The sequence below is a fragment of the Cetorhinus maximus genome, chromosome 13 (genome assembly GCF_964194155.1).
Source record: "Cetorhinus maximus chromosome 13, sCetMax3.hap1.1, whole genome shotgun sequence".
Classification (NCBI taxonomy): Eukaryota; Metazoa; Chordata; class Chondrichthyes; order Lamniformes; family Cetorhinidae; genus Cetorhinus; species Cetorhinus maximus.
The window spans coordinates 2,510,874-2,536,458 of record NC_135891.1 but is presented as its reverse complement, the minus strand read 5'-3'; the positions used below and the strand labels follow the sequence as shown (position 1 = coordinate 2,536,458).

Genomic DNA, 25,585 nt, shown 5'->3' with positions numbered 1-25,585 from the left:
TCTTCACAATTGTGATGTATGTTAAACAAGCATTTAATAAGTGTTTATTGATGTGCTGATCATACTGGGCCAACAGGGTGGGTTGTACTAGCTTTGGGTACTGGGGGCTGTTTGAAATTTTCAAGACTGAGGTCAGTAGATTTTTGTTGGATAGGACAATGAAAGGATAGTGAGCAAAGACTGGGAACTGAGCTGAGAAACAGATCAACTATGATCTAACTGAACAGCAGAACAGCCTCAAGGAGCTGAATGGCCCACTCTTGTTCCATTATAAGTAGTCAACCCTCAGGCTAGGAGAGTTACTTTGAGTGGGAACAACTGGCCGGTGACTGCCAAACTTGGCTGCTTCTCCTTTGCATGGACAGAACTGGCTGAAAGAAAGGTTTAACAGAAAAGGCTCACAAGGAGGTAACCTGATAGAGGGCTTTAATATTATGAAAGGCTTTGATTGGATAGACATAGAAACAATATTTCCACTTGTGGGGATGACCAGAACTAAGGGACCATAAATATGCGATAGCCACCAATAAATCCAGTAGGGAATTCAGGAGAAACCTCTTTAAGCAGAAATTGGAACTCACTATCACACGGAATGGTTGAGGTGAACAGCATCGATACATTGAAAGGGAAACTAGATAAACACGTGAGGAAGAAAGGAATAGAAGAAAATGCTGATATGGTGAGCTGAAGGGGAAGGAGGCTTATGTGGAGTTTATACATGATTGTTTTGTATTAAATTATCTTATTCAGATGAACTCTACTCTAGTTTCATCAACTTGCTCCACACCCACCTTGTCAGTGCTCACAATCTCTGATCCTCTCGCAGAGCAATGATTAAATCACTTTCTCTCAGCCTCTTCTATGCTGTACAATGGGCCGATGGAAATCTGCTTCCTCTGCTTAAAGTCCATCCTAGAGCTCCAGCCTTTTAAGCTTTCTTCATCTATTGACAACCTTGACCTCATAACCACCTCAATCTGTACTTCTCCCTGATCTCAAGTGGAACTTCCACATTTCCTCCAGTACTAAAGGTTTCCTGTTCGCTGCCAAACACTTCTCTTCATCAGAGAGTGAAATGCTTCTCCTAGATCTGGGGGAACCTCTCCTAGTGCCTGTCTCACACTCTTTGAAAACTGGTCATCCTTTTGATCCTCTCTGACATTCAGCCTTTGAACTTTCTCAGGATTTCAAATCTCATCTTTCTCTTCCTGATCCAAAGCTCCTGACAAGCACCTACAAGTTTTCAAAATTAAGCTCGTAACCAGCTCATTGTGACTGTTGACTTTCCTCATCTTCTCTTCTGCTCTGTGTCCTGAACTGTCTCTTGAAGTAGTTTTCTTAATGGAATCAAAACACCCAGCTGAAGGAGGAGTAATTCTTGAGTCATGTATTGCCACATCATTTGTTTTCTGCTCCTTAATGATATGCCTTGTACAGGATCTACACAAAGGTGTCTCTGACGCAATAGATGTCATCCCAGAGGTTCTGTCCATTCACGCGCCACCATTCATTGGGCCTCAAACAAATCTGCACACCCATTGCCAGAGCCCATCAAGAAAGCCCGAGGAGATCACTGGACCAACATTCCCTTCGGGGCAGCTCTTTGGAAACATGGAACTTTTTAAGGAGCACCTCACCGTTCCAAGGGGAATTGAGCTGTGTGGACTGCCAGAGCTGTGTTTCCCAGGTGAGATAATTTTGAGATCTCCACTCTGAATGAAAGTGATATGGCTTAACCGTCAGCCCATCTGTTGACCAGTGAATGTTGCTGCAGTTTCTCAGGGTTAACGTTGTTTCCAGTTGGCGGGTAGGGTGAAAGGTTTGACCATTAAACCATGCCCCAGTTCACAGGACTGATGAACAATTGGGAAATCCTGTTCAGTGCCGGAAGTTTTCCCACTGGCAGTGGGGAAGGACAGAGGTGGACATCTCACCACTGGAATCCCAATCCCTGCTATGAGGCCTGGATGAAGCCTTGAATGGACCCGCACAGCAGGGGAAAGGCACCCATCACATTCAGCAGTAACTTTCGAAAGGGAATTGAATGAATAGTTGAAGCAGAAAAATTTTCAGGGCTATGGGGAAAGAGCAGCAAGAGTGGGACTAATTGGATAACTCAGGATGGGACATGATGGGCTGAAGGGTGCTGTACCATTCCATGATTCTACTGAATAATATTCAAAGCCCTTGGCTTCACTTTGGCTTCTATTGTGTCAGTAAAGTTCACCCTGATGAAATGTTGCAGTGCGTCTTGGTAACACTGTGGTGAGATCACCAGAAGATCTCAAGTCACAGCAGAAAAGTATTGTCAATGAATAATATGATTGTCTGATCAGAAATATTAGTGATTATCCTGCCTGGTGGCCTGTGGCAATGTTAGGGAATTTATTACACACCTGGAATAGGCCAAAGTGACGCACAAACCAAGGGTGATTTGAGCTACACAAACGCAGCCACAATAGGCCGTGGGAGCTATGGAAAGCCAGTGAACAGAGAGAGATATAACTGACCTCTACTCAGCTCCTCCCATCGGGGAGTAGGCCTCAAGTGAGAGCTCTCTTTACAGTCAGTACTGGTTTAGAGTGGATGCTGAGCATCGCAATCATATTTCATTGTTGCCCCATGAGTTGCACCTGCTGTCTGCCAGTGCTTGTGTATCTGTGTCTGGCTGCTGTTGATTCTCATGATTGAGTCCTCATCATTCATGGCCCTGATTTTAGCTCCAGGTAGGTGTTGAGTGCTGAGATGTGTCACTCGCTACTGCAGAGACAAGCATATGAGAAATAGGAGCATGACTGAGCTCTGCAGCCTCACCAGCCCACCCCTTTATTCAATAAGATCAGGGCTGACCTTCTATCTCGTTCCATTTTTCCCTCCTATCTCTAAACCCCTAGATTTCCTCAGTGCCCAAAAATCTAACCTGAATCTACTCAGACCTTCCTTTGTGGGGCATGGATGAACTCCCCCACCAGATCTAGTGGCCAGGGTGCTCTTCGTGTCCTGATTTTATTCAGATCTGTTTCAATCAGGACCATGGTACACCTGTCTTGTTATCACTGAACTAGGAGAGTTAAAATTTCCCCTGCAGCCCATCCTGCAGCTTCAGAAACCCAGCAATCAAGGTGACAACAACAAATCTCCCTTCCTGCTCTCTGTCTGCCTGCCTCCCTCTCTCTCTGTCTGCCTGCCTCCCTCTCTCTCTGTCTGCCTGCCTCCCTCTCTGTCTGCCTCCCTCTCTGTCTGCCTCCCTCTCTGTCTGCCTCCCTCTCTGTCTGCCTGCCTCCCTCTCTGTCTGCCTCCCTCTCTGTCTGCCTGCCTCCCTCTCTGTCTGCCTGCCCCCTCTCTGTCTGCCTGCCCCCCTCTCTGTCTGCCTCCCTCTCTGTCTGCCTGCCTCCCTCTCTCTCTGTCTGCCTGCCTCCCTCTCTGCCTCCCTCTCTCTCTGTCTGCCTGCCTCCCTCTCTGTCTGCCTGCCCCCTCTCTGTCTGCCTGCCCCCTCTCTGTCTGCCTGCCTCCCTCTCTGTCTGCCTGCCCCCTCTCTGTCTGCCTGCCTCCCTCTCTGTCTGCCTGCCCCCTCTCTGTCTGCCTGCCTCCCTCTCTGTCTGCCTGCCCCCTCTCCGTCTGCCTGCCTCCCTCTCTGTCTGCCTGCCTCCCTCTGTCTGTCTGCCTGCCTCCCTCTCTGTCTGCCTCCCTCTCTCTCTGTCTGCCTGCCTCCCTCTCTGTCTGCCTGCCTCCCTCTCTGTCTGCCTCCCTCCCTCTCTGTCTGCCTGCCCCCCTCTCCGTCTGCCTGCCTCCCTCTCCGTCTGCCTGCCCCCCTCTCCGTCTGCCTGCCTCCCTCTCCGTCTGCCTCCCTCCCTCTCCGTCTGCCTGCCTCCCTCTCTGTCTGCCTGCCTCCCTCTCCGTCTGCCTGCCCCCTCTCTGTCTGTCTGCCTGCCTCCCTCTCTGTCTGTCTGCCTGCCTCCCTCTCTGTCTGCCTCCCTCCCTCTCTGTCTGCCTGCCTCCCTCTCTGTCTGCCTGCCTCCCTCTCTGTCTGCCTCCCTCCCTCTCTGTCTGCCTGCCTCCCTCTCTGTCTGCCTGCCCCCCTCTCCGTCTGCCTGCCTCCCTCACCGTCTGCCGGCCTCCCTCGCCGTCTGCCTGCCTCCCTCTCTGTCTGCCTGCCTCCCTCTCTGTCTGCCTGCCCCCTCTCCGTCTGCCTGCCTCCCTCTCTGTCTGCCTGCCTCCCTCTGTCTGTCTGCCTGCCTCCCTCTCTGTCTGCCTCCCTCTCTCTCTGTCTGCCTGCCTCCCTCTCTGTCTGCCTGCCTCCCTCTCTGTCTGCCTCCCTCCCTCTCTGTCTGCCTGCCCCCCTCTGTCTGCCTCCCTCCCTCTCTGTCTGCCTGCCTCCCTCTCTGTCTGCCTGCCTCCCTCTCTGTCTGCCTGCCTCCCTCTCTGTCTGCCTGCCTCCCTCTCTGTCTGCCTCCCTCCCTCTCTGTCTGCCTGCCTCCCTCTCTGTCTGCCTGCCCCCCTCTCCGTCTGCCTGCCTCCCTCACCGTCTGCCTGCCTCCCTCACCGTCTGCCGGCCTCCCTCGCCGTCTGCCTGCCTCCCTCCCTCTCTGTCTGCCTGCCTCCCTCTCTGTCTGCCTGCCTCCCTCTCTGTCTGCCTGCCTCCCTCTCCGTCTGCCTGCCTCCCTCTCTGTCTGTCTGTCTGCCTCCCTCTCCGTCTGCCTCCCTCCCTCCCACTGTCGAGACAATTTTTGATCTTAATACTCACAGAATTCCATCTGGAGTAACTGATCAATTCTGGGCCCCACACCTCAGGAGGGATGTATTGACCTTGGAAAGGGAGGAACACTGATTCACCAGACTGGTACAGGAGTTAAAGGAGTAAATTAATAAGAGAGAGATTAGGCTAGTATTCCCTTGCGTATGGGAGAATACTGGGTTCTCTAATCGAGGGGATTAAAATGATTTTTTTAAAATTTGGTCATGGGATGACTGGGCCAGCATTTATTGCGCTTAAAAACAAAAAACTACTGCGGATGCTGGAAATCCAAAACAAAAACAGAATTACCTGGAAAAACTCAGCAGGTCTGGCAGCATCGGCGGAGAAGAAAAGAGTTGACATTTCGAGTCCTCATGAGTCATGAGGACTCGAAACGTCAACTCTTTTCTTCTCATTTATTGCCCTTCCCTAATTGCTCTTGAGGAGGTGGTGGTGAGCTGCCTTCTTGAACCGCTGCATTCCATGTGGTTTAGTTACACTCACAGAGACGTTAGGGAGGGAGTTCCAGGATTTTGGCTCACCCAGTGACAGTGAAGCAGCAGCAATATATTTCCAAGTCATGATGCTGTGTGGCTTGGAGGGGAACATTCAGGTGGTGGTGTTCCCATCTATCTGCTGCCCTTGTCCTTCTAGATGGTAGTGGTCGTGGGTTTGGAAGGTGCTGTCTAAGGAGCTTTGATGAGTTCCTGCAGTGCATCTTGTAGATGGTACACACTGCTGCTACCGTGCGTGGGTGGTGAGGGAGTGAATGTTTGTGGATGGGGTGCCAATCAAGCGGCTGCTTTGTCCTGGATGGTGTCCATCTTCTTGAGTGTTGTGGGAGCTGCACTCATCCAGGCAAGTGGAGAGTATTCCATCACACTCCTGACTTGTGCCTTGTAGATGGTGGACAGGTTTTGGGGAGTCAGGAGGTGAGTTACCCGTCACAGGATTCATAGCCTCTGACTTGCTCTTGTAGCCACAGTATTTATATGGTTAGTCCAGTTCAGTTTCTGGTTAATGGTAACCCCCAGGTAACTGATGGTGGGGGATTCGGCGATGGTAATGCCATTGAATGTCCAGGCGAGATAGTTAGATTCTCTCTTGTTGGAGATGGTCATTGCCTGGTATTTGTGTGGCACGAATGTTACTTGCCACTTGTTAGCCCAAGCCTGGATATTGTCCAGGTTTTGCTGCATTTGGACATGGACTGCTTCAGTATCTGAGGAGTCGTGAATGGTGCTGAACATTGTGCAATCATCAGTGAACACCCCCTTTTCTGACCTTATAATGGAAGGAAGGTCATTGATGAAGCAGCTGAAGATGTTTGGGCCTAGGACACTACCCTGAGGAACTCCTGTAGTAGTGATGTCCTGGGACTGAGATGATTGACCTCCAACACCCATCTTCCTTGTGCTAGGTATGACTCCAACCAGTACAGAGTTTTCCTCCTGATTCCCATTGACTCCAGTTTTGCTAAGGCTTCTTGATGTCACACTTAGTCAAATGGTGCCTTGGGCAGTCATTCCCACCTCAACCCTTGAGTTTAGCTCTTTTGTGGATGTTTGGACCAAGGCTGTAATGAGGTCAGGAGCTGAGTGGCCCTGGCAGAACCCAAACTGGGTGTCAGTGAGTAGGTTATTGCTGAGTAAGTGCTGCTTGATTGCACTGTTGATGACCCCTTCCATCAATTTACTGATGACCGAGAGTAGACTGATGGGGCGGTAATTGGCCGGGTTGGATTTGTCCTGCTTTTTGTGGACAGGACATACCTGGGCAATTTTCCCCATTGCCTGGTAGATGCCAGTGTTGTAGCTGTACTGGAGCAGCTTGGCTAGAGGCACGGCAAGTTTTGGAGCACAACTCTTCAGTACTATTGCTGGAATATTGTCAGGGCCCATATCCTTTGCAGTATCCAGTGCCTTCAGCCGTTTCTTGATATCACGTGGAGAGAATTGAATTGGCTGAAGACTAGCATCTGTGATGCTGGGGACCTCCGGAGGAGTCCGAGCTGGATCATCCACTCGGCACATCTGGCTGTAGATTGTTGCAAATGCTTTAGCCTTATCTTTTGCACTGATGTGCTGGACTCCTCCATCATTGAGGATTGGGATATTTGTGGAGGTTCCTCTTCCCAGTGAGTTGTTTAATTGTCTGCCACCATTTCAGAACTTGCCGCACCCCTAGCCAAGCTGTTGCAGTACAGCTACAACACTGGCATCTACCCAGCTATGGGAAATTGCCCGGGTATGTCCTATACACAAAAAGCAGGACAAATTTAACCCAGCTAATCACCGCCTCATCAGTCTACTTTCAATCTGGATGTGGCCAGACGCAGAGTTTAGATCTGATCCATTGTTTGTGGGATCACTTAGCTCTATCCATCGCATGCTATTTCTATTGTTTGGCACGCAAGTAATCCTGTACTGTAGCTTCACCAGGTTGACACCTCATTTTTAGGTTGCCTGGTGCTGCTCCTGGCATACTCTCCTGCAGTCTTCATTGAACCAGTGTTGATCCATGGCTTGATGGTATGGCAGAGTGAGGGATATGCCGGGCCATGAGGTTACAAATTGTGTTCTGCTGCTGCTGATGGCCCAAAGTGCCTCGTGGATGCCCAGTCTTGAGTTTCTAGATCTGTTTCAAATCTATTCCTTTTAGCACAATAGTCATGCCGCACAACACAATGTGAAGATGGGATTTCGTCTCCATAAGGACTGTGCGGTGGTCACTCTTACCAATGCTGTCATGGACAGGTGCATCTGCAACAGATAGATTGGTGAGGATGTGGTCCAGTATGTTTTTCCTCTTGTTGGTTCCCTCACCACCTGCCATAGTCTCAGCCTAGCAGTTATGTCCTTTAGGACTCGGCCAGCTCGGTCTGTAGTGGTGCTACCGAGACACTAGGTGATAGACATTAAAGTCCTCCACCCAGAGCACATTCTGTGCCCTTGCTACCCTCAGTGCTTCTTCCAAGTGGTGTTCAACATGGAGGAGCACTGAGTCATCAGCTGAGGGGGATGGGGAGTAGGGGTGCGGGCGGGGGACACTAGGTGGTAATCAGCAGTAGGTTTCCTTGCCCATGTTTGACCTGATCCCATGAGACTTCATGGAGTCCAGAGTTAATGTTGAGGATTCCTAGGGCAATTGCCCCCCAACTGTATACCATTGTAGACTCATAGATGTTTGCAGCACAAAGGAGGCCATTCGGTCCATCGTATCCACACCAGTCAACAAAGATCTGACGACACTAATCCCATTTTCCAGCACTTGGCCCATAGCCCTGGAGGCTATGGCAACGCAAGAGAATATCTAAATACTTCTTAAATGTTACGAGAGTTTCTGACTCAACCACCCTTTCAGGCAGTGGGGTCCAGACTCTACCACCCTCTGGGTGAAAAACTTTCTCCTCAACTCCCGTCTTAGTCTTCTACCTCTTACCTTAAATCTATGCCCCTGGTTATTGAACCCTCTACTAATGGAAAAATTGTCTTCCTACCCACCCTATCTATGTCCCTCATAATCTTATACACCTCTATCAGATCCCCTCTGAACCTTTGTTGCTCCAAGGAAAACAACCCCAGCCTATCCAATCTTTCCTCATAGCTCAGACCCTCCAGCCCAGGCAGCATCCTGGTAAATCGCCCCTGCACCCTCTCTAGTGCAGTCACATCCTTCCTATAATGTGGTGCCCAGAGCTGCACGCAGTACTCCAGTTGTGGCCTCACCAAGGTTTTATACAGTACCAGCATAACCTCCCTGCTATTGTATTCTATGCCTCAATTAGCCGAGGCAAAGAATACAAGTATCCCATATGCTTCTTAACCACCTTATCTACCTGCCCTGCTATCTTCAGGGATCTGTGGATATGCACACCAAGGTCTGATCTTCAGTACTTTCCAGGGTCCTACCATTCATAGTCTAATCCCTTGCCTTGTTAGCCCTCCCCAAGTGCATTACCTCACACTTTTCCGGGCTGAATTCCATTTGCCACTGTTCTGCCCACCTGACCAGTCCATTGATATCCTCCTGCAGTTTACATCTATCCCCCTCACTGTTTACCATCCTAGCAATTTTCGTGTCATCCACGAACATTTTGATCATACCCCCTACATTTAAGTCCAAATCACTTATGTACACCACAAACAGCAAGGGCCCCAGCACCGAGCCCTGTGGAACCCCACTGGAAACAGACTTCCAGTCACAGAAACATCCCTCTACCATCACCCTCTGCTTCCTGCTCTCAGCCAATTTTGGATCCAATGTGCCACTTTGCCTTGGACCACATGGGCTCTTACTTTCTTGACCAGTCTGCAATGAGGGACCTTAACAAAGACCTTGCTAAAGTCCATGTAGACCATTACCCTTATCAACATTCCTGGTTACCTCCTCAAAAAATTCAATCAAATTTGTCAAACATCACCTTCCCTTAACAAATCCATGCTGACTATTCCTGATTAATCTGTGTCTCTCCATGTGCAGGTATGTTCTGTCCCTCAGAATTCTTTCTAGTAACTTCCCCACTATCAAGGTTAGACTGACTGGCCTGTAGCTTCCTGGTCTATCTCTTCCTCCCTTTTATAATAATGGGACAATGTTAGCAGTCCTCCAGCACCTCACCTGTGGCCAGGGAGGATTTGAAAATTACTGCCAGGGCCCCTGATATCTCTTCCCTTGCCTCCCTCAACAGCCCGGGATACATCTCATCCGGGCCTGGAGATTTATCCACTTTTAAGGCAGCTAAACCCGCTAGTACCTCCCCTCTCTCTATGTTAATTTCCTCTGATATTTCACAGTCCTCCATCCTGATGTCTATACCTGTGTCATCCTTTTCCATTGTGGAGACCGACGCAAAGTATTCATTGAGGACTGTAACCCCGTCTTTCGGGTCCACACGCACATTACCTCTATTGTCCCTAATTGGCCCTACTCTTTCCCTAGTTATTCTCTTGGTCTTTGTATGTTTAAAAAACTCCTTTGGGTTTTCTTTTATTCTCTCTTAGCTTTCCTAATTTCATTTTAAAAATCCCCCCTGCACTTTTTATACTCCTCTAGGGACTCTGCTGTATTGAGCCCTCGGTATCTGCCATAAGCTTCTCTTTTTTCTTAATCCTAACCTTTATGTCCCTTGACATCTAGGATTCTCCAGACTTGGTCCCACCTTTTGTCTTTACAGGAACATATTTGCCCTGTACTCTCACTATTTCCTCCTTGAATGCCTCCCACTGCTCTGACACAGTTTTATCTGCAAGTAACTGCTCCCAGTCCACTTGGGCCAAATCGTATCTCATCTTGGTAAAATTAGCCTTTCCCTAGTTTAGAACTTTTATTCCCAGCCCAACCTTATCCTTTTCCATAACTATCCTAAATCTAACCGAGTTATGGTCGCTATCTCCAAAATGCTCCCCTACTGATATGCCTTCCACCTGCCCAGGCTTATTTCCGAATATTAGGTCCAGCACTGCCCCCTCCCTTGTTGGACTTTCTACATACTGGCTGAAAAAGATCTCCTGGATGCAACTTAAGAATTTTGCTCCCTCCCTACCTTGCACACTTAAACTATCCCAGTTAATATTTGGGTGGTTAAAATCCCTGACTATTACTGTGCCACCACCTCTGCTGGGTCTGTCCTGTAAGTGGGACAGCACATATCAAGGGATGGTGATGTTCGTGCCTGGGACTTGATCTGTAATGTATGATTCTGTGATTCTGTGAGTCTGTGAGATAACTCTCCCAATTTTGACACAAGCCCCCAGATGTTAGCAAGGGGGACTTTCAGGATCCCCAGGGCTGAGCATGCTATTATCGTTTCTGGTGCCTAGGTCAATGCCGAGTGGTCTTTGCGGTGTCGTTCCTTTTATTAGATTTGGTACAACTGAGTGGCTTGCGAGACCATGTCAGAGGGCAGTTAAGAGTCAATCACATTGCTGTGGGTCTGGAGTCACATGTAGGCCAGACCATTAAGGACAGCAGATTTCCTCCCCTAAAGAGGCATTAGTGAACCAGATGGGTTTTTATGACAATCTGGTAGTTTCATGGTCATCATTACTGAGACTAGCTTTCAATTCTAAATTTTATTATTTGAAATTACCGTGTCCCCCAGACCACTAGCCTGGCCCTCTGCATTACTAGTCCAGTGACATTAGCACTATGTCAGCACCTCCTGGGTGAAAGCATTCGACAGGGTAGATAGAGAGAAACAATTTCCTCAGGTGGGAGACCCCAGAACAAGAGCCAGAACCTTAAAATTCAAGCAAAGGGCCTGGATTTCCACTGAGTCGAATTGACTCGGGAGCCCTTTAAAAATGAAAACCTAAAACCCTTTTCCCCGCAAAGCGGTTGAGACTGGGGGATCAATTTATAATTTCAAGATTGGGATTAATGGACATTTGTTAGGTAAGTGTATCAGGGGAGATGCAACCCAAGGCAGGTAAACAGAGTTAAGATACAGATTAGTCATGTTCTAATAGAATGAAAGGACAGGTTTGAAGGGGTGGTTGGCCTCCTCCTGTTACTATTCCTTTAGACACTGTTTCCCTTGTTCCATCTTTCATGCAGACACTAAGCAGTTGACCATTCCCTTTCTGTATAATAGAGTTCAATACAAACAATATTGCTTGTGCAATTAACAATGTAGATACAGGCATTACCCATAGATTTCATGAATAACAAGAACAGAAAAAGATCCCCCATGCCTCACCCACATCCCCCCCACCCAACACCACCCCCATTCCCACCCCACCCCCACCCCACCCCCACCCCCACCAACTCCATCCTGCAAACCTCCCCCCAGGGGAGGGAGTCTTTGTCTAATGATATTTTGACCAATCATCGAATTTTACATGTTGTTAACAGCCTTTCTACTCCCAAGACTTTCAGTTTTGTTCTGGGTGTTTATTGCTGCCTGTTCATTTCTTTTGATTAAATTCTCAAAGAATCAGATCCAGCATAATTTGATTTTAATTTTTTGACTTATTTTTGTTGTTTCTCTCTCTGTCTGTCCTGATGTTCCTCACTCTCTCTCTCTCACTCTCTGTCTCTCTCTCGCTCACTCTCGCTTTCGCTCACTCTCACTCTCTCTCTCACTCTCTCTCCCCACCTGGCTCTTATTCTCTCTCTATCTCTATTTCTCTCTGTATCTGTCACTCTTGGTGTGTGTGTCTCTCTCTCCCTCTCTCTGTCTCTTTGTCCCTCTCTCCATCCTGATCTTTCTATTTCTGTTTTTTTTTGTTTTTACTCCCTGGTCTAAATGTCTTTTGATCTCTCTCTCTCTCTCTGTCTCTCTCTCTCCCTCACTCCCTATGCTTCTGTTTGTATATTTATGTTATCATTCTCACTATCTCTTCTTCCAATCTGCCTCTTGCCCTTTCTCTTTCCATCTCCTTTTCTATCTCTCTGTCTCTTTCTCTCTCTCTCTCTGTATCCATTTGTCTCTCTTGATGCCCTTTCGCACCATCAATGTGTCTGTCCCTCTATCTCTGTATTTCTCTCCCTTTATGCCTCACTCCCTTGTCAATATGTTTCTCATCCCCTCCCTCCCTTTCCCTGCCTGTGTCTCACCCTCCCCTGGCCCTCCTCCACTTTATCTCTTTGCCTGTGTGTGTGTGCCTCTGCCTCTCTCTTTCTTTGCATCGCATCTTCTCAGATGGATTTAAAATTCAAATGGAAGAGCAGGACGAGTCTTTCCATTTCCTGGTTCTGACAGATCTCCTGGGGAACAGACAGCAGGGCGTGGTGCTTCACATTCACAGAGAGATAAAGGTGAGAATTTTAAAAGACAGGCCTCTGCTCCTGATTGTGCAATATGCTTCCTGTGCCGAGCTGGAGTTGGAGCTGAGTTTTATCCTGTGGGATTAGGGGCAGGGGTTCCAAAAAGCAAGTTTCTGGAACAAGTTCAAATGCTGGAAAATGGTCAGAAAAAATCCATGTTAGTCATCCAGTCACAGGTTCCACTATTCAATTCAATTTGTATTTTAAACTATGAGAAAGTAACTCAATAGCACTTCCTGCTATTAAGGAATATGTATCCAATGTGGGTGGGTGGAGTTAAGATCCAGACCCACCGTAAGCTAATAGAATGGTGGAACATGCTCATGGGCTGAATGCCCCCACCCCGTTCCAGTGTTTCTAAATTAGTAACCGGCCTGGAGCTGATGTTATCTTCCCTGGTTTAGGGTAGAGGAAAGGAACCAGGCTTCCTGCTCCAGACTACTAGAAGTGGTCCCTGCTTCTAAGATGCACTAAGGGCAGGATTGGGTTTGACAGACAATTTCCCCCCTGTCCATGGGGCAATTGCCTATTATCAGTGTTTAGGACTGTGCATGAAGACTGTGTGCAAGGGGTGAGGTGAACTGGATTCTGTCGCATGGTAAAGCAGCAGGAGACAGAAAGTGGCGGTGTTTGGGGGGGTGGGGAGGGGAGGGAAGTGTTTTGGGGAACTGAAATCATCGCTTAGCTTCAACTGCCTGACGTAATGGTTTTGCCTTTACAGGAGAGCGATCTCTATCAGGCTCCTCCAGAAGGCTCGGAGATGGCGAAACACCCTGTAGAATCTCTCCGGGTCTTTGTCCCCTATGGAATCTGTGTCATCACCAAATTTCCGTATTACACTGTGTTGAAAGATTGCCTTTCCTGGTAAGAGCCTCACAGTGTGATTCCCCTGTCAACAGGGCCCATAGCATATGTGGAGAGAGAAAAACAGAGTTAACGTTTCAGGTCGATGGCCCTTCATCAGAACTGGGAAAAGTTAGAGATGGAACAGAGGCAGGGAAAGTGGGGAGCGGAGGAAGGAACAAAAGAGAAGGTCTGTGATAGGATGGAAGGCAGGGGTGGTTAAATGGCAGAAGAGTTGATGGTACAAGGCAAAAGGAGATGGTAATGGGACAAAAAAACAAAAGCTGGGTTTGTTGGAGGTGTAAATGACAACAGCAGAAACATTACCAGCACCTGCCATCAGAACGAATGGGGGCAGAGGTTATGGTCCGAAATTGTTGAATCAGTGTTGAGTCTGGAAGGCTGTAAAGTGCCCCATTGAAAGATGGCACTGTCCCTCAAGCTGCTGTTGAGTTTCAGGAACACGAGGCTGCAGGGGGCACAGGGGGTAGATCAGTAAGTCCTCCCTTTGGACTAAAATCCAAAAGTGGAATTGGGGCTAAAGGAAATAGCTTTGGAGGTCTTCCCAATGCTTAACTGGAGGAAATTGTGGCTCACCCAGGACTGGATATTGGATATGCAGTGTGGCAACGCAAAGGCAGTGGATGCTAATGGTATGTTAGTTATATTGTTAAGATGCACAGCTGAAGGGTGTTATTTAATGAAGTACCTAGAGCACTAATGAAGAGAGACTGCTGGGATACTGGGGTAATAGGTAAGAGGCAGATATACGTAATGCTTTAAATAAACGTATTATCAAGAGAAGTATTAGTGTCTAGTTTCATACTCCACCATTGGCTTGGGATCTAATTAGCAGTGGAGGGGTCGGGAGAAATAGTGGCGAGGCAGAGCTGAGTGTTGTCAGTGTGCACATGGAAGCTGACCCCATGTTTCTGATGATGTCACCAAGTGGAGAGGAAGGGGGGTCAAGGACAGATTGTTGGGGCCTCCAGAGAGAATGGTGTGGAGGTGGGAAGGGAGGTATTATAGGTGGGTCTCTGGCTATGACTGGATAGATAAGGATGACCCAGCAGAGTGCAGTCCCACCCAAATGGACAACAGTGGAAAGGCTTTGGAGGAGGATGGTGTGGTCAACAATGTCAAAGGCTGGAGACAGGTTGAGAAGGATGAGGAGGGAAGATTTACTATGACAGAAGACATCATTTATATTTGATAAAGGCCTTTACAGCGCTGCGATGGGGCAGAAACCTTTTCCAGAAAAGTTAGACAGGAACCTGGAACACAAGGTCAAGGACTTTGGAAAGGAAAGGGAGGTTGGAGATGTATGTCAAACTACAACTTCACCTGATATCCCATGAACAACTATCGCAAAGATATTAGTTGCAAATTGAAAGCTATAAAGAAAGACATGGAAATGTCATGATAGATTGCAATATCACATTGATAGCCAGGGGCTCACAGCACAACCCCCAGAAGTCAGGAGAACTTCTAAATTGTCTCTGTTTGGAAGTCTTTCTGAATGTTAATCCTCTCCCCCGGGACAGACAGGAAACTGTAAAGCACGTGACAAGCCAAGTCAGCAGCATATTCAAAAAGCACGAACAGCTTGCTGAATGAAACTCCTTTCATTTCAGAATGCCTAATGTTAACCCTGAGTTATTTATATGAGCGTGTGAAAAATGTTGGAGAGGAAAAGACCAACTGACTCATCCAGCTGCCCTGCATAAATGCAGCCCCTCATGCATTAGAGTAGGCACACTCCCCAAGCCCAGAAATCTGCTGAAAAGTGTGAAAAATCAGAAAAACGCAGGGCAATATGGGAGAAAAAGCTGCAAAATTACACTCCAAAGATGTATAAAAATGTTCCAAGGGGAACCTTGACTCAGCTGTTTTGGATTCAAACCAGAATCAGCAAGATCTCAGAAAGAAAGTTTCATATTCCAGTATCCTTTGTGGGAAGACATGCTTTCTGATTTCACTCCTGAACATTCCAGCTCTAACTTTAATATCCTGTCCCCTTGCTCGAGATTTGTTGCACCAAGGAAGCTAGTTTCTCCCTATCTGTCCACTATTAAATCCCTTAATTGTTTTAAATAGCTTGATAAGATCAACCCTCCATGCCCAAATCTTAAGAGAATAGAGATAATTCATGACATGTGACTTGAGGCAGTTCTCAGAGAAAAAGAAGGCAAATATTCACCAATGGAGGACATCCCAAGGCACATTGCAGCCATTGACAAACATTGACCAGGACAACAGGGAGAACTCCCTTGTTCTTCTTCAAAAAAATGTCTTCCTCTTCCAATAGATGCTCAGTAAATATCTTCTGCATCTGTGTTTTTACACTGCGTGCGTGCATGTGAGAAAATTATTTTGAGCTTAAGACATAGCACAATTCATATGGAATATCGGAACGCGAGCAGGTCTTTCTGTCTCTTGAGTATGATCTATCATTCTAAATCTCTCTGCCTCTCTACCTCTCTCTCCTCTTTTAAGACACTCCTAAACCTATCTCTTTGACCCAACTTTTGGTCATCTGTCATAATATCTCCCTATGTTGCTCCATGTGCGATTTTGTCTAATATCGCACCTGCAAAATGCTTTGGGATATTTTGCTGTGTAAAGGTGCTGTAGGTTTATCTGTCACATAAATTGCTCTAGGCCTTTAGCATTCCTGACGCTTGCACTGCCTTTGCAGCTCCTGGCTCCCAGTAACCCCTCCACCTTCTTCCCCTCAGCCTGCTGCTCGACTTAAAGGCCTGCGGAGAGAGAGAGTTTGAGATGAAGGTGAAAGAATTTGCTGCCCAGTTGGCTCTAGTGCCGTGTCCACCACCTGGTTCCCTCCAGCTGGTAAGAAGTCAGTTCCAGAAATGCAGCAGCATCAGGGTTTGAGTGTGTTTGTGTGGAGCTATGGGTTTTATTCAGTCTGGAGGTGTGGGCGTTACTGGCAAGGCCTTTTCCATTTAGAAGGTGGTGTGGAACCACCTTCATGAATACAACTGAGTGGCTTGCTACTCTACTTCAGATAGAGTCAACCAGTATGTGTGGAGTCACATGTCGGCCAGACCAGGTAAGGACAGATTTCCTTCCTGAAAGGACATTAGTGAACCAGATGAGGTTTTACAACAATCAGTGACAGCTTCATGGTCACCATTGCTGAGACGAGATTTTTAATTGCTGATTTATTTAATTGAATTGAAATTTCCCCAGCTACCATGGTGGGATTTCAACTCATGTTCCCAGGTCATCAGCCTGTGTCTCTGGGTTATTAGTCCAGTAATATAACCACTGTGATTCCATAGCTGTGCGTGCGCGCGTGTGTGTGTGTCTGAGTCTGATGGTGGAATTTGAATTCAATAAAAATCTAAAGATGATCATGAAATGATTGTCATAAAAATCCATCAGGTTCACCAATGTCCTCGCCTGGTCTGGCCTCTATGTGACCCCAGACCCGCAGTAATGTGGTTGACTCTACATGCCCACTGGAATAGTCGAGCAAGCCACTCAGTTGTACCAAACCGCCAAAAGGTCAAGACAAAGAAATGAATCAGAACGGACTACCCGGCACTGGAAACAACAATGACAAACCCTGTCGACCCTGCAAAGTGCTCCTTACTAACATCTGGTTGCTTGTGCCAAAATTGGGAGAGCTGACTCACAGACTAGTCAAGCAACAGCTTGACATCGTCATTCTTACAGAATCATACCTGACAGTTGATGTCCCAGACTCCACCATCACCATCCCTGGGTACGTCCTGTCCCACCAGCAGGACAGTCCCAGGAGAGGTGGCAGCACAGTGGTATACAGTCGGGAGGGAGTTGCCCTAAGAGTCCTCACCATCAAGTCTGGCCATGGGCAAGGAAACCTCCTGCTGATTATCATGTACTGCCCCCCTCAGCTGATGAATCAGTGCTCCTCCAGGTTGAACGCCACCTAGAGGAAGCACCGAGAGTAGCAAGGGCACAGAATGTACTCTGGGTGGGGGACTTCAATGTCCATCACCAAGAGTGGCTCGGTAGCACCACTACTGACCGAGCTGGCCGAGTCCTAAAGGACATAGCTGCTAGACTGGGTCTGCAGCAGGTGGTGAGGGAACCAACAAGAGGGAAAAACATACTTGACCTCATCCTCACCAACTTGCCTGTCGCAGATGCATCTGTCCATGAGAGTATCTGTAGGAGTGATCACCACACAGTCATTGTGGAGACGAAGTCCCGCCTTCACATTGAGGATATCCTCCATCCTGTTGTGTGGCACTACCACCATGCTAAATGGGATAGATTTCGAACAGATCTAGCAACTCAAGACTGGGCATCCATGAGGTACTGTGGGCCATCAGCAGCAGCAGAATTGTACTCAAACACAATCTGTAACCTCATGGCCTGGCATATCCCCCACTCTACCATTACCATCAAGCCAGGGGATCAACCCTGGTTCATTGAAGAGTGCAGGAGGGCATGCCAGGAGCAGCACCAGGCACACCTAAAAATGAGGTGTCAACCTGATGAAGCTATAACACAGGACTACTTGCATGCCAAACAGCATAAGCAGCAAGTGATAGACAGAGCTAAGCAATACCACAACCAACGGATCAGATTACGGATACACTCCATCTCTGCAGTCCTCTGCAGTTCTGCCACATCCAACCGTGAATGGTGTTGGACAATTAAACAACTCACTGGAGGAGGAAGCTCCACAAATATTCCCATCCTCAATGATGGAGGAGCCCAGCACATCAGTGCAAAAGATAAGGCTGAAGCCTTTGCAACAATCTACAGCCAAAAGTGCCGAGTGGATGATCCTCCGGAGGTCCCCAGCATCACAGATGCCAGTCTCCAGCTGATTTGATTCACTCCACATGATATCAAGAAATGGCTGAAGGCACTGGCTACTGCAAAGGCTATGGGCCCTGACAATATCCCAGCAATAGTACTGAAAACTTGTGCTCCAGAACTTGCCGCCTCCCCCTAGCCAAGCTGTTCCAGTACAGCTACAACACTGGCATCTACCCAGCTATGTAGAAAATTGCCCAAGTATGCCCTGTACACAAAAAGCAGGACATATCCAACCCAGCCAATTGCCGCCCCATCAGCCTAATCTCCATCATCAGTAAAGTAATGGAAGAGGTCATAAACAGTGCTATCAACCAACACTTAGCAATAACCTGCTCACTGACGCCCAGTTTGGGTTCTCCCAGGGCCACTCAGCTCCTGACCTCCTTACAGCCTTGGTTCAAACATAGACAAAAGAACTGAACTCAAAGGTGAGGTGAGAGTGACTGCCCTTGACATCAAGGCAGCATTTGACCAAGTGTAGCATCAAGGAGCCCTAGCAAAACTGTAGTCAATGGGAATCAGGGGGAAATCTCTCCACTGGTTGGAGACATACCTAGCACAAAGGAAGATGGTTGTGGTTGTTGGAGGTCAATCATCTCAGTTCCAGGACATCACTGCAGGAGTTCCTCAGGGTAGTGTCCTCGGACCAACCACCCTCAGCTGCTTCTTTCTATCATAAGATCAGAAGTGGGGATGTTTGCTGCTGATTGTACGATGTTCAGCACTATTTTCAGTTCCTCAGGTACTGAATCAGTCCATGTCCAGGCTGCAACAGGGATTCACCAGACTGATTCCTACGATGATGGGATTGTCCTATGAGAGAGGTTGAGGAGACTGGACCTTTGTTCTCTAGAGCTTACAAGAATGGGAGGTGATGTCATTGAAGCCTCCAAAATTCTTATAGAGCTTGACAGGTAGATGCAGGAAGGATGTTTGCCCTGGCTTGGAAGTGCCTAGAAGCAGGGGACACCATTTAAGACTTGAGAGAAGGAAGAATTTCTTCATTTAGAGGGTGGTGAATCTTTGGAATTCTCCACCCCAGAGGGCTGTGGAAGCTCAATTGATCATACTCGAGATAGAAATCGATAGATTCCTGGAGACTAATGACATGAAGGCATCTAGTGATGGTGCAGGCAAGTGGTGTTGAGGTAGATGATCAGATATGACCTAGTTGAATGGTGGAGCAGGCTCGATGGGCCAAATGGCCTACTACTGCTCCTATTTCCTATGCTCCTATGGTCTTGCCACTGGGAGAATGCCCTGACAGCAGGACTGCAGCAGAGAACCATCCCAACATGAGGCCCTGTGATTTTACTGGTCTACCTGCCACTCGGGGATATTAAACAAAATGTTTAATCTTTGTGTTTCATTGCTTTTTGAAGTAGCTTACTGATATCTGACTCTTTCCTCATGTTCTGTCCCACTTACTGATGATCAGTGTTTTGAGCTGGGGCCTCTCAGCATTGTGCTTTCACCTCCTGAAGACATCGACAGTCCAGTTATTGACATTGGCCTACATGTCCCATTCCTTTGCTTCAAACCAGAAACCGTCCTGCAGGTAATTACAGAATGTGTATGCGTGCGCGCGTGTGCACAGAAACAGACAGATCCACTGGTGTTTCTGCTCCACATCAGCCTCCTCCCATTCATTTTCATCTCACCCTATCAGTGTATCATCCTATCCCTTTCTCCCTCCTGTTTATCCATCTCCCCCTTAACTGTATCTACTCTATTCACCTCAATGACTCCCTGTAGTAGCAAGTTCCACATTCAAGAAGTTTCTCCTGAATTCCCAATTGGATTTATTGGTGACGATTTATATTGATAGCAGCTAGTTCTAGTTACCCTCACAAGTGGAAACATCTTCTCTATGTCTGCCTTATCAAATCCTTTCATAAATTCAAAGACCTCTATCCAGCCACATGTTCTGTTTTCCCTGGATGTTTAGTCTTTCCGAAGAATTTTGACCACTCAGCTCTGGTGTCAACCTGGTAAATCTTTTTCGCACTTTATAGAGTTATCAGACGAAGATTGTGATTGGCTGTGAGATGTTTTAATGGGTTTTCATGATGCGTACAGAATGTTGGGGTTGGAGTTACCAGTACCCCGATCCTGTTAACGACCTTTATAACTTCTACTGCAGATTCTGACCTACATCCTGACAGAGCGAAGACTGGTCTTTTTCTCCACTAACTGGCCGCTGCTGACACTGGTGACCGAATGCTTTGTACATTACCTGCACCCTCTCCAATGGCGACATCCCTACATCCCGGTGCTGGCCAATCAGATGCTGGACCTGGTGATGGCACCCACTGTCTTCCTCATGGGCTGTCACTCGAGACACTTTGAAACCATCAATGAGGTCAGTGTTGTCAATGTTGTCCATTTCAAGCAACCTAAACCTCAACAAGCTCAATATTATATAGCCCTGGAGTTTGGGGATATACATCAGAGTGCAGTAAAGTAATTTGCTGATTTGAAACATGTTCCTAGGTGCTCGGAACTCAAATTACTTCTTGGAGACCTCCCTTTTATTATTTTCAGGTAAATTCTGGAGCCAATCAGAAGAATAAGCAGTTATTGAAGAGTTGTCAACCAGAGGAGGGTCCACTTCCTTCCTTTACTTCAATTAATGCCATAGTATATTTCATCTAAATCACCGAAACAGACCAATCTCAGTTCAATACCTCCTCTGAAAAGCAATGTTTCCAACACTGCAGCACTCCCTCAGCACTGACCCTCCGACAGTGCAGCACTCCCTCAGCACTGACCCTCCGACAGTGCAGCACTCCCTCAGCACTGACCCTCCGACAGTGCAGCACTCCCTCAGCACTGACCCTCCGACAGTGCAGCACTCCCTCAGCACTGACCCTCCGACATGGCTGCCAATGATGGAGCAATTAAAATTGGGGATGCTCAAGTGTCAGAATGAGAGGAGGGGCGGAGATATCTTAGAGAGTTGAGGGGCTGGAGGGGATTGCAGACATAGGGAGGGACAAGACCATGGAAGGATTTGGAAATAGGGGTGAGTGTTTTAAAAAAATCGATTCTTTGCCAGACCAAACCTTTGATCTTCTGCCCTTACAGCTCCTTATGTGGCTTTGTGTCAAATTTTGTTTGAAGTCATTTCTGTGAAGCTCCTCGGGTTATTTCACTACGTTAAAGACACGAGATAAGTGAAAGTTGTTGTTGGTTGAATCAGTCCCACACGCGGTGTGTTTAGTCACTTTGCCAGCAGGGAGTGCTGTTTATTCATTTAACAACATGTCCTGAAGCGATAGCTTGTGGTTGGTCATGGTGATCGGTTACTACTTGATTCTTAAAATTTTGGGGGAAGAATCCCCATGGGCTCATCAGCATGAAGCCATTTTAACCCCCATGCGTAATTTTGATATTTAACATCCATCTCTCACCCAAAATCAGTGAGATTAATGCCAGAGCTGTTGAACAGGAGCTGGAGTAGCTGTGAGAGGCGAGTGCTCGGGGTGGGGAGGGCAGGGGCTGGTTGGGGAAGGGAGAGGCAAGATGGCAGTGTCAGAGGCCCCACAGAGTGTTCCTTGAGGGTCCCTCCAGTACTCCAGTTACCATCTGGCCAATGCTGCTGCCTCGTGCCAGCCTGCAGTTTTTGTGTATGCAGGTATCTTGTAATTTAATATGAGAGCTGGTATCCACGCCATGTCCCATAGTTAATCTCAATGCTGCCTGATTTCCCCAGTGATGGACCCCATCCCCTTCCCAACTGTCATTTTAACCACCCACCTGTGCCAATAGCAGCAGATACACCAGGTTAATATCAGGCCGCATGAGATGGTCAGAAAAGCTGGAGAAATGAAAGAGAGAATCAACACTTGTCCTGTTCCTACCTCTAAATCCATGTTGGAGACTCCAGAAATCCATTTCCTCCTCGCTATAGCATGTGAGACAAACTCATCCCTACAAGGACCTGTTGTAGTCCTGGGTGTGTTACCAAGGGATGGTCGCTGCATTTACCCAGCATTATGCAAAGTTCTTGGGAGCCAAGCTGATGGACAAGATCAACCTTATCAGCCAATAAAGTCTTCTCTCAGACTATCAATCTCTCTCAGACTATCAATCTCTCTCTCTCCCTTTCTCTCTCTCTCTGGCTCTTACTTTCCCTCCTAGCTTTTCTTTCTCACTCTCATTTTTCTCTATCTCTTTCTAAACCTTCTCTGTCAGTCTTCCTTCCTCTCTTTCTCACTGCCTCCACTTCTCTTTCTTCCCTTTCGGTGAGTGTATCAGGAGATATCAAGCAAAGATGGCTAAATGGGGTTGAGGTACAGATCACGTTCAGACTTGAAGGGCTGAATGACCTCCTTGTCCTGTTTCTATTGAATTGAAATCAAAGCTTACCGAGCATTCAAAAGCAAAATACTGGAAACTTGAACGAAAAACAGAAAATGCTGGAAATACATATCAGATCTGGCAACATGTCTAGAGAGAAACAGAGTTAACAATTCAGGGCGATGAAGGGTCAACAATGAATCATTGTTGCTTCCCCACAGCCTCGAATCTGTGAAGCTCCTTTTGTGTCTCTTCCTCTGACAATCTGACCATTCAAAACCTGAGCTTGACATTTCCAGGCCATATTTTCCCAACCTGCCTCGTTTTCTGGCCTATTTTTTCCATTTGCATTCTGCAGAGCCCTCTGGCCTTTAGGTCTTGATTCCTGAATGAGGAAATCAGTGCAGTGTGAACTTGTTTTTCGTGTCAATACAAAAACACTTACCCTGGATGTTCACTTTTACAGGTGGAAGAGTTAGTTCTAGTGGACGTTGATAACGGCACAGTCCTGACCACACAACATAAGGGGCTTGAGACCCCCCACCTGCCCACAGCTGCAGTAGAAGAATTCTTAACCAGGTAAGGGGCTCACCTGAGCTGCAACAGAGTGGCTTCCTGAGGCGCCATTGGTAGAGAGTCTTCCCCTCCTGGGAGTACATTGGTGTGTTCTTTCCAAAGGGTTGGCCTTGGTCACCCCATTAAAACCCCAAAGGATCTTCATAAAATTGGGCAGGGGAGATTGTAAAATGCTTCTTTGGGTATGGGAAAAAGAAAGAACTAGCTAGGACAAATGTGAGTCCATTACAGTTGGAAACAAGGGAATTTATGAAGGAGAATAGGGAAATGGCAGAGAAACTAAACAATGTTTTTGTGCCTGTCTTCATGGAGGAAGATAGAGAAAACCTTCAAGAAATACTCAGGGACCAAGGGGCTTGTGAAAATGAGAAACTGAAAGAAATTGGTATTAACAAAGAGGTAGTGCTCAAAAAATTAATTGGATTGAAGGTCAATAAATCCCTTGGACCTGATGAGCTATATCCCAGAGAGTTGAAGGAGGTGGCTATGGAGATGGTGGATGCATTGGTGGTAATCTTCCAAAATTCTATAGATTCTGGAAAGGTTCCTGCAGACTGGAAAGAAGCAAATGTAACCCCATTATTTCCGAGGGGAGGGAGAATGGAGAACTACAGACCTGTTAGGTCAGTAGTAGGGAAAATGTTAGAATCCATTGTATAGAACGTGATAACTGGACACTTAAAAATAATGATATGACTGGGCAGAGTCAACATGGATTTATGAAAGGGAAATCATGTTTGACAAACCTGCTGGAGTTTTTTTGAGGATGTTACTTGTAGCATAGATAAAGGAGAACCAGCAGATGTGGAGAACCAATGGATGTGGTGCAAGAGGTCCCACACAGGAAGTTAGTAAACAAAATTAGAAGACATGGGATTGGGGTTTATATACTGGTCTGGATTGAGAATTGGTTAACAGACAGAAAACAGAGTAGTAGGAATAAATGGGTCATTCTCAGATTGTCAGGCTGTGACTAGTAGAGTACCACAAGGATCAGCACTTGGCCCCCAGCTGTTCACAATCTATATGAATGATTTGAATGTGAGGACCAAATGTAATATTTCCAAATTTGCTGATGACACAAAACTAGGTTGGAAATTGAGTCATGAGGAGGATGCAAGGAGGCTTCAAGCAGATTTAGACAGGCTAAGTGAATGGGCAAGAATATGGGGATGGAATATAATGTGAATAAGTATGAAATTATTCATTTTGGTAGAAAAAACAGAAAGGCAGAGTATTTCTTAAATGGTGAGAGATTGGGAAGTGTTGATGTCCAAAGGGACCTGGGTGTCCTTGTTCATGAGTCACTATAAAAGCTAGCATACAGGTATAGCAAGCAATTAGGAAAGGTAAATGGTATGTTGGGCTTCATTGCAAGGGGATTTGAGTACAGGAGTAAAGATGCCCTTTTGTAGTTGTATAGAGCCTTGGTGAGACCGCACCTGGAGTATTGTGTACGGTTTTGGTTACCTTATCTAATGAAGCGTATACTTGCCATGGAGGGAGTGCAACTGAGGTTCACCAGACTGATCCCTGGGGTAGTGGGATTGTCTTATGAGGAGCGATTGAGGAAATTGGGCCTGTATTCTCTAGAGTTTTGAAGAATGAGCAGTGATCTCATTTAAACTTACATAATTCTTGCTGGGTGTGACAGGGTAGATGTGGATAGGATGTTTCCCCTGGTTGGTGAGTCTAGAATCAGGGGACAGTCTCAGAATAAGGGGCAGGTCATTTAAGACTGGGATAAGGATGAATTTCTTCGCTCAGAGGGTGGTAAATCTTTGGAATTCTCTACCCCAGAGGACTGTGGAAGCTCAGTCATTGAGTATGTTCAAGACAGAAATCAATAGATTTCTGGATACTAATGACATCAAAGAATATAGGATTAGTGGTGAAAAATGGAGTAGAAGTAGATGATCAGCCATGATATGTTTGAATGGCAGAGCAGGCTTGATGGGCCGAATGGCCTACTCCTGCTCCTATTTCTCATGGTTTACGGTTAGAATGAGGAACTTACTAGTATAGAGAGTCACTAAAGTGGATCACACAGATGCATTTAAGGGGAAGTTAGATGAACACATGGGAGAGAAAGGAATAGAAGGATATGGGTGAGATGGAATTGGGTGGGAGGAGGCTCATATGGAGCATAAACAGCAGCATGGACAGAATGGCATGTTTCTATGCTACACAATCTAACTCACTTCATGGAATTCCAAGCCATTGTGGGGCAAAATAAGGTTTATCACCTTCAAGAAAGTGTTTGGAGACTTTTATTTTGTAGAGAAACAGGAAGGGCCAAATCATCTCCATCATAATCAGGTGACATGCACAAGGTGATCAATGTTGCTTCAGTGTGTAAATAGAGTTGAGCCATTTGAAATGTGTGATCTAATGGAATGATGCAGCATGCTTGAGGGGCTGAATGGCCTCCTCCTGTTCCTATGTTGTGTTCCACCATTGTCTTAACATCATTTCCTGCATTCAGAACGAGACTTTTCAAAGAGCTTTAATGGCTTATTGAAC

The 25,585-nt window shown here is 46.9% G+C and overlaps 1 protein-coding gene across 6 annotated transcripts in view; it reads left to right on the top strand.

Annotated features, from left to right (window-relative positions):
* LOC144688352 (DENN domain-containing protein 3-like) overlaps positions 1–25,585 on the top strand; it is a 145,033-nt gene that overhangs the window by 66,292 nt on the left and 53,156 nt on the right. For all 6 annotated transcript variants that reach the window (XM_078554808.1, XM_078554804.1, XM_078554806.1 and 3 more), the window contains 7 exons: positions 1,438–1,687; positions 12,381–12,496; positions 13,227–13,369; positions 16,087–16,198; positions 19,623–19,742; positions 20,328–20,546; positions 22,953–23,065. In XM_078554808.1, coding sequence (XP_078410934.1) covers positions 1,438–1,687; positions 12,381–12,496; positions 13,227–13,369; positions 16,087–16,198; positions 19,623–19,742; positions 20,328–20,546; positions 22,953–23,065 — 1,073 coding nt within the window. The remainder of the gene's footprint in view (positions 1–1,437; positions 1,688–12,380; positions 12,497–13,226; positions 13,370–16,086; positions 16,199–19,622; positions 19,743–20,327; positions 20,547–22,952; positions 23,066–25,585) is intronic.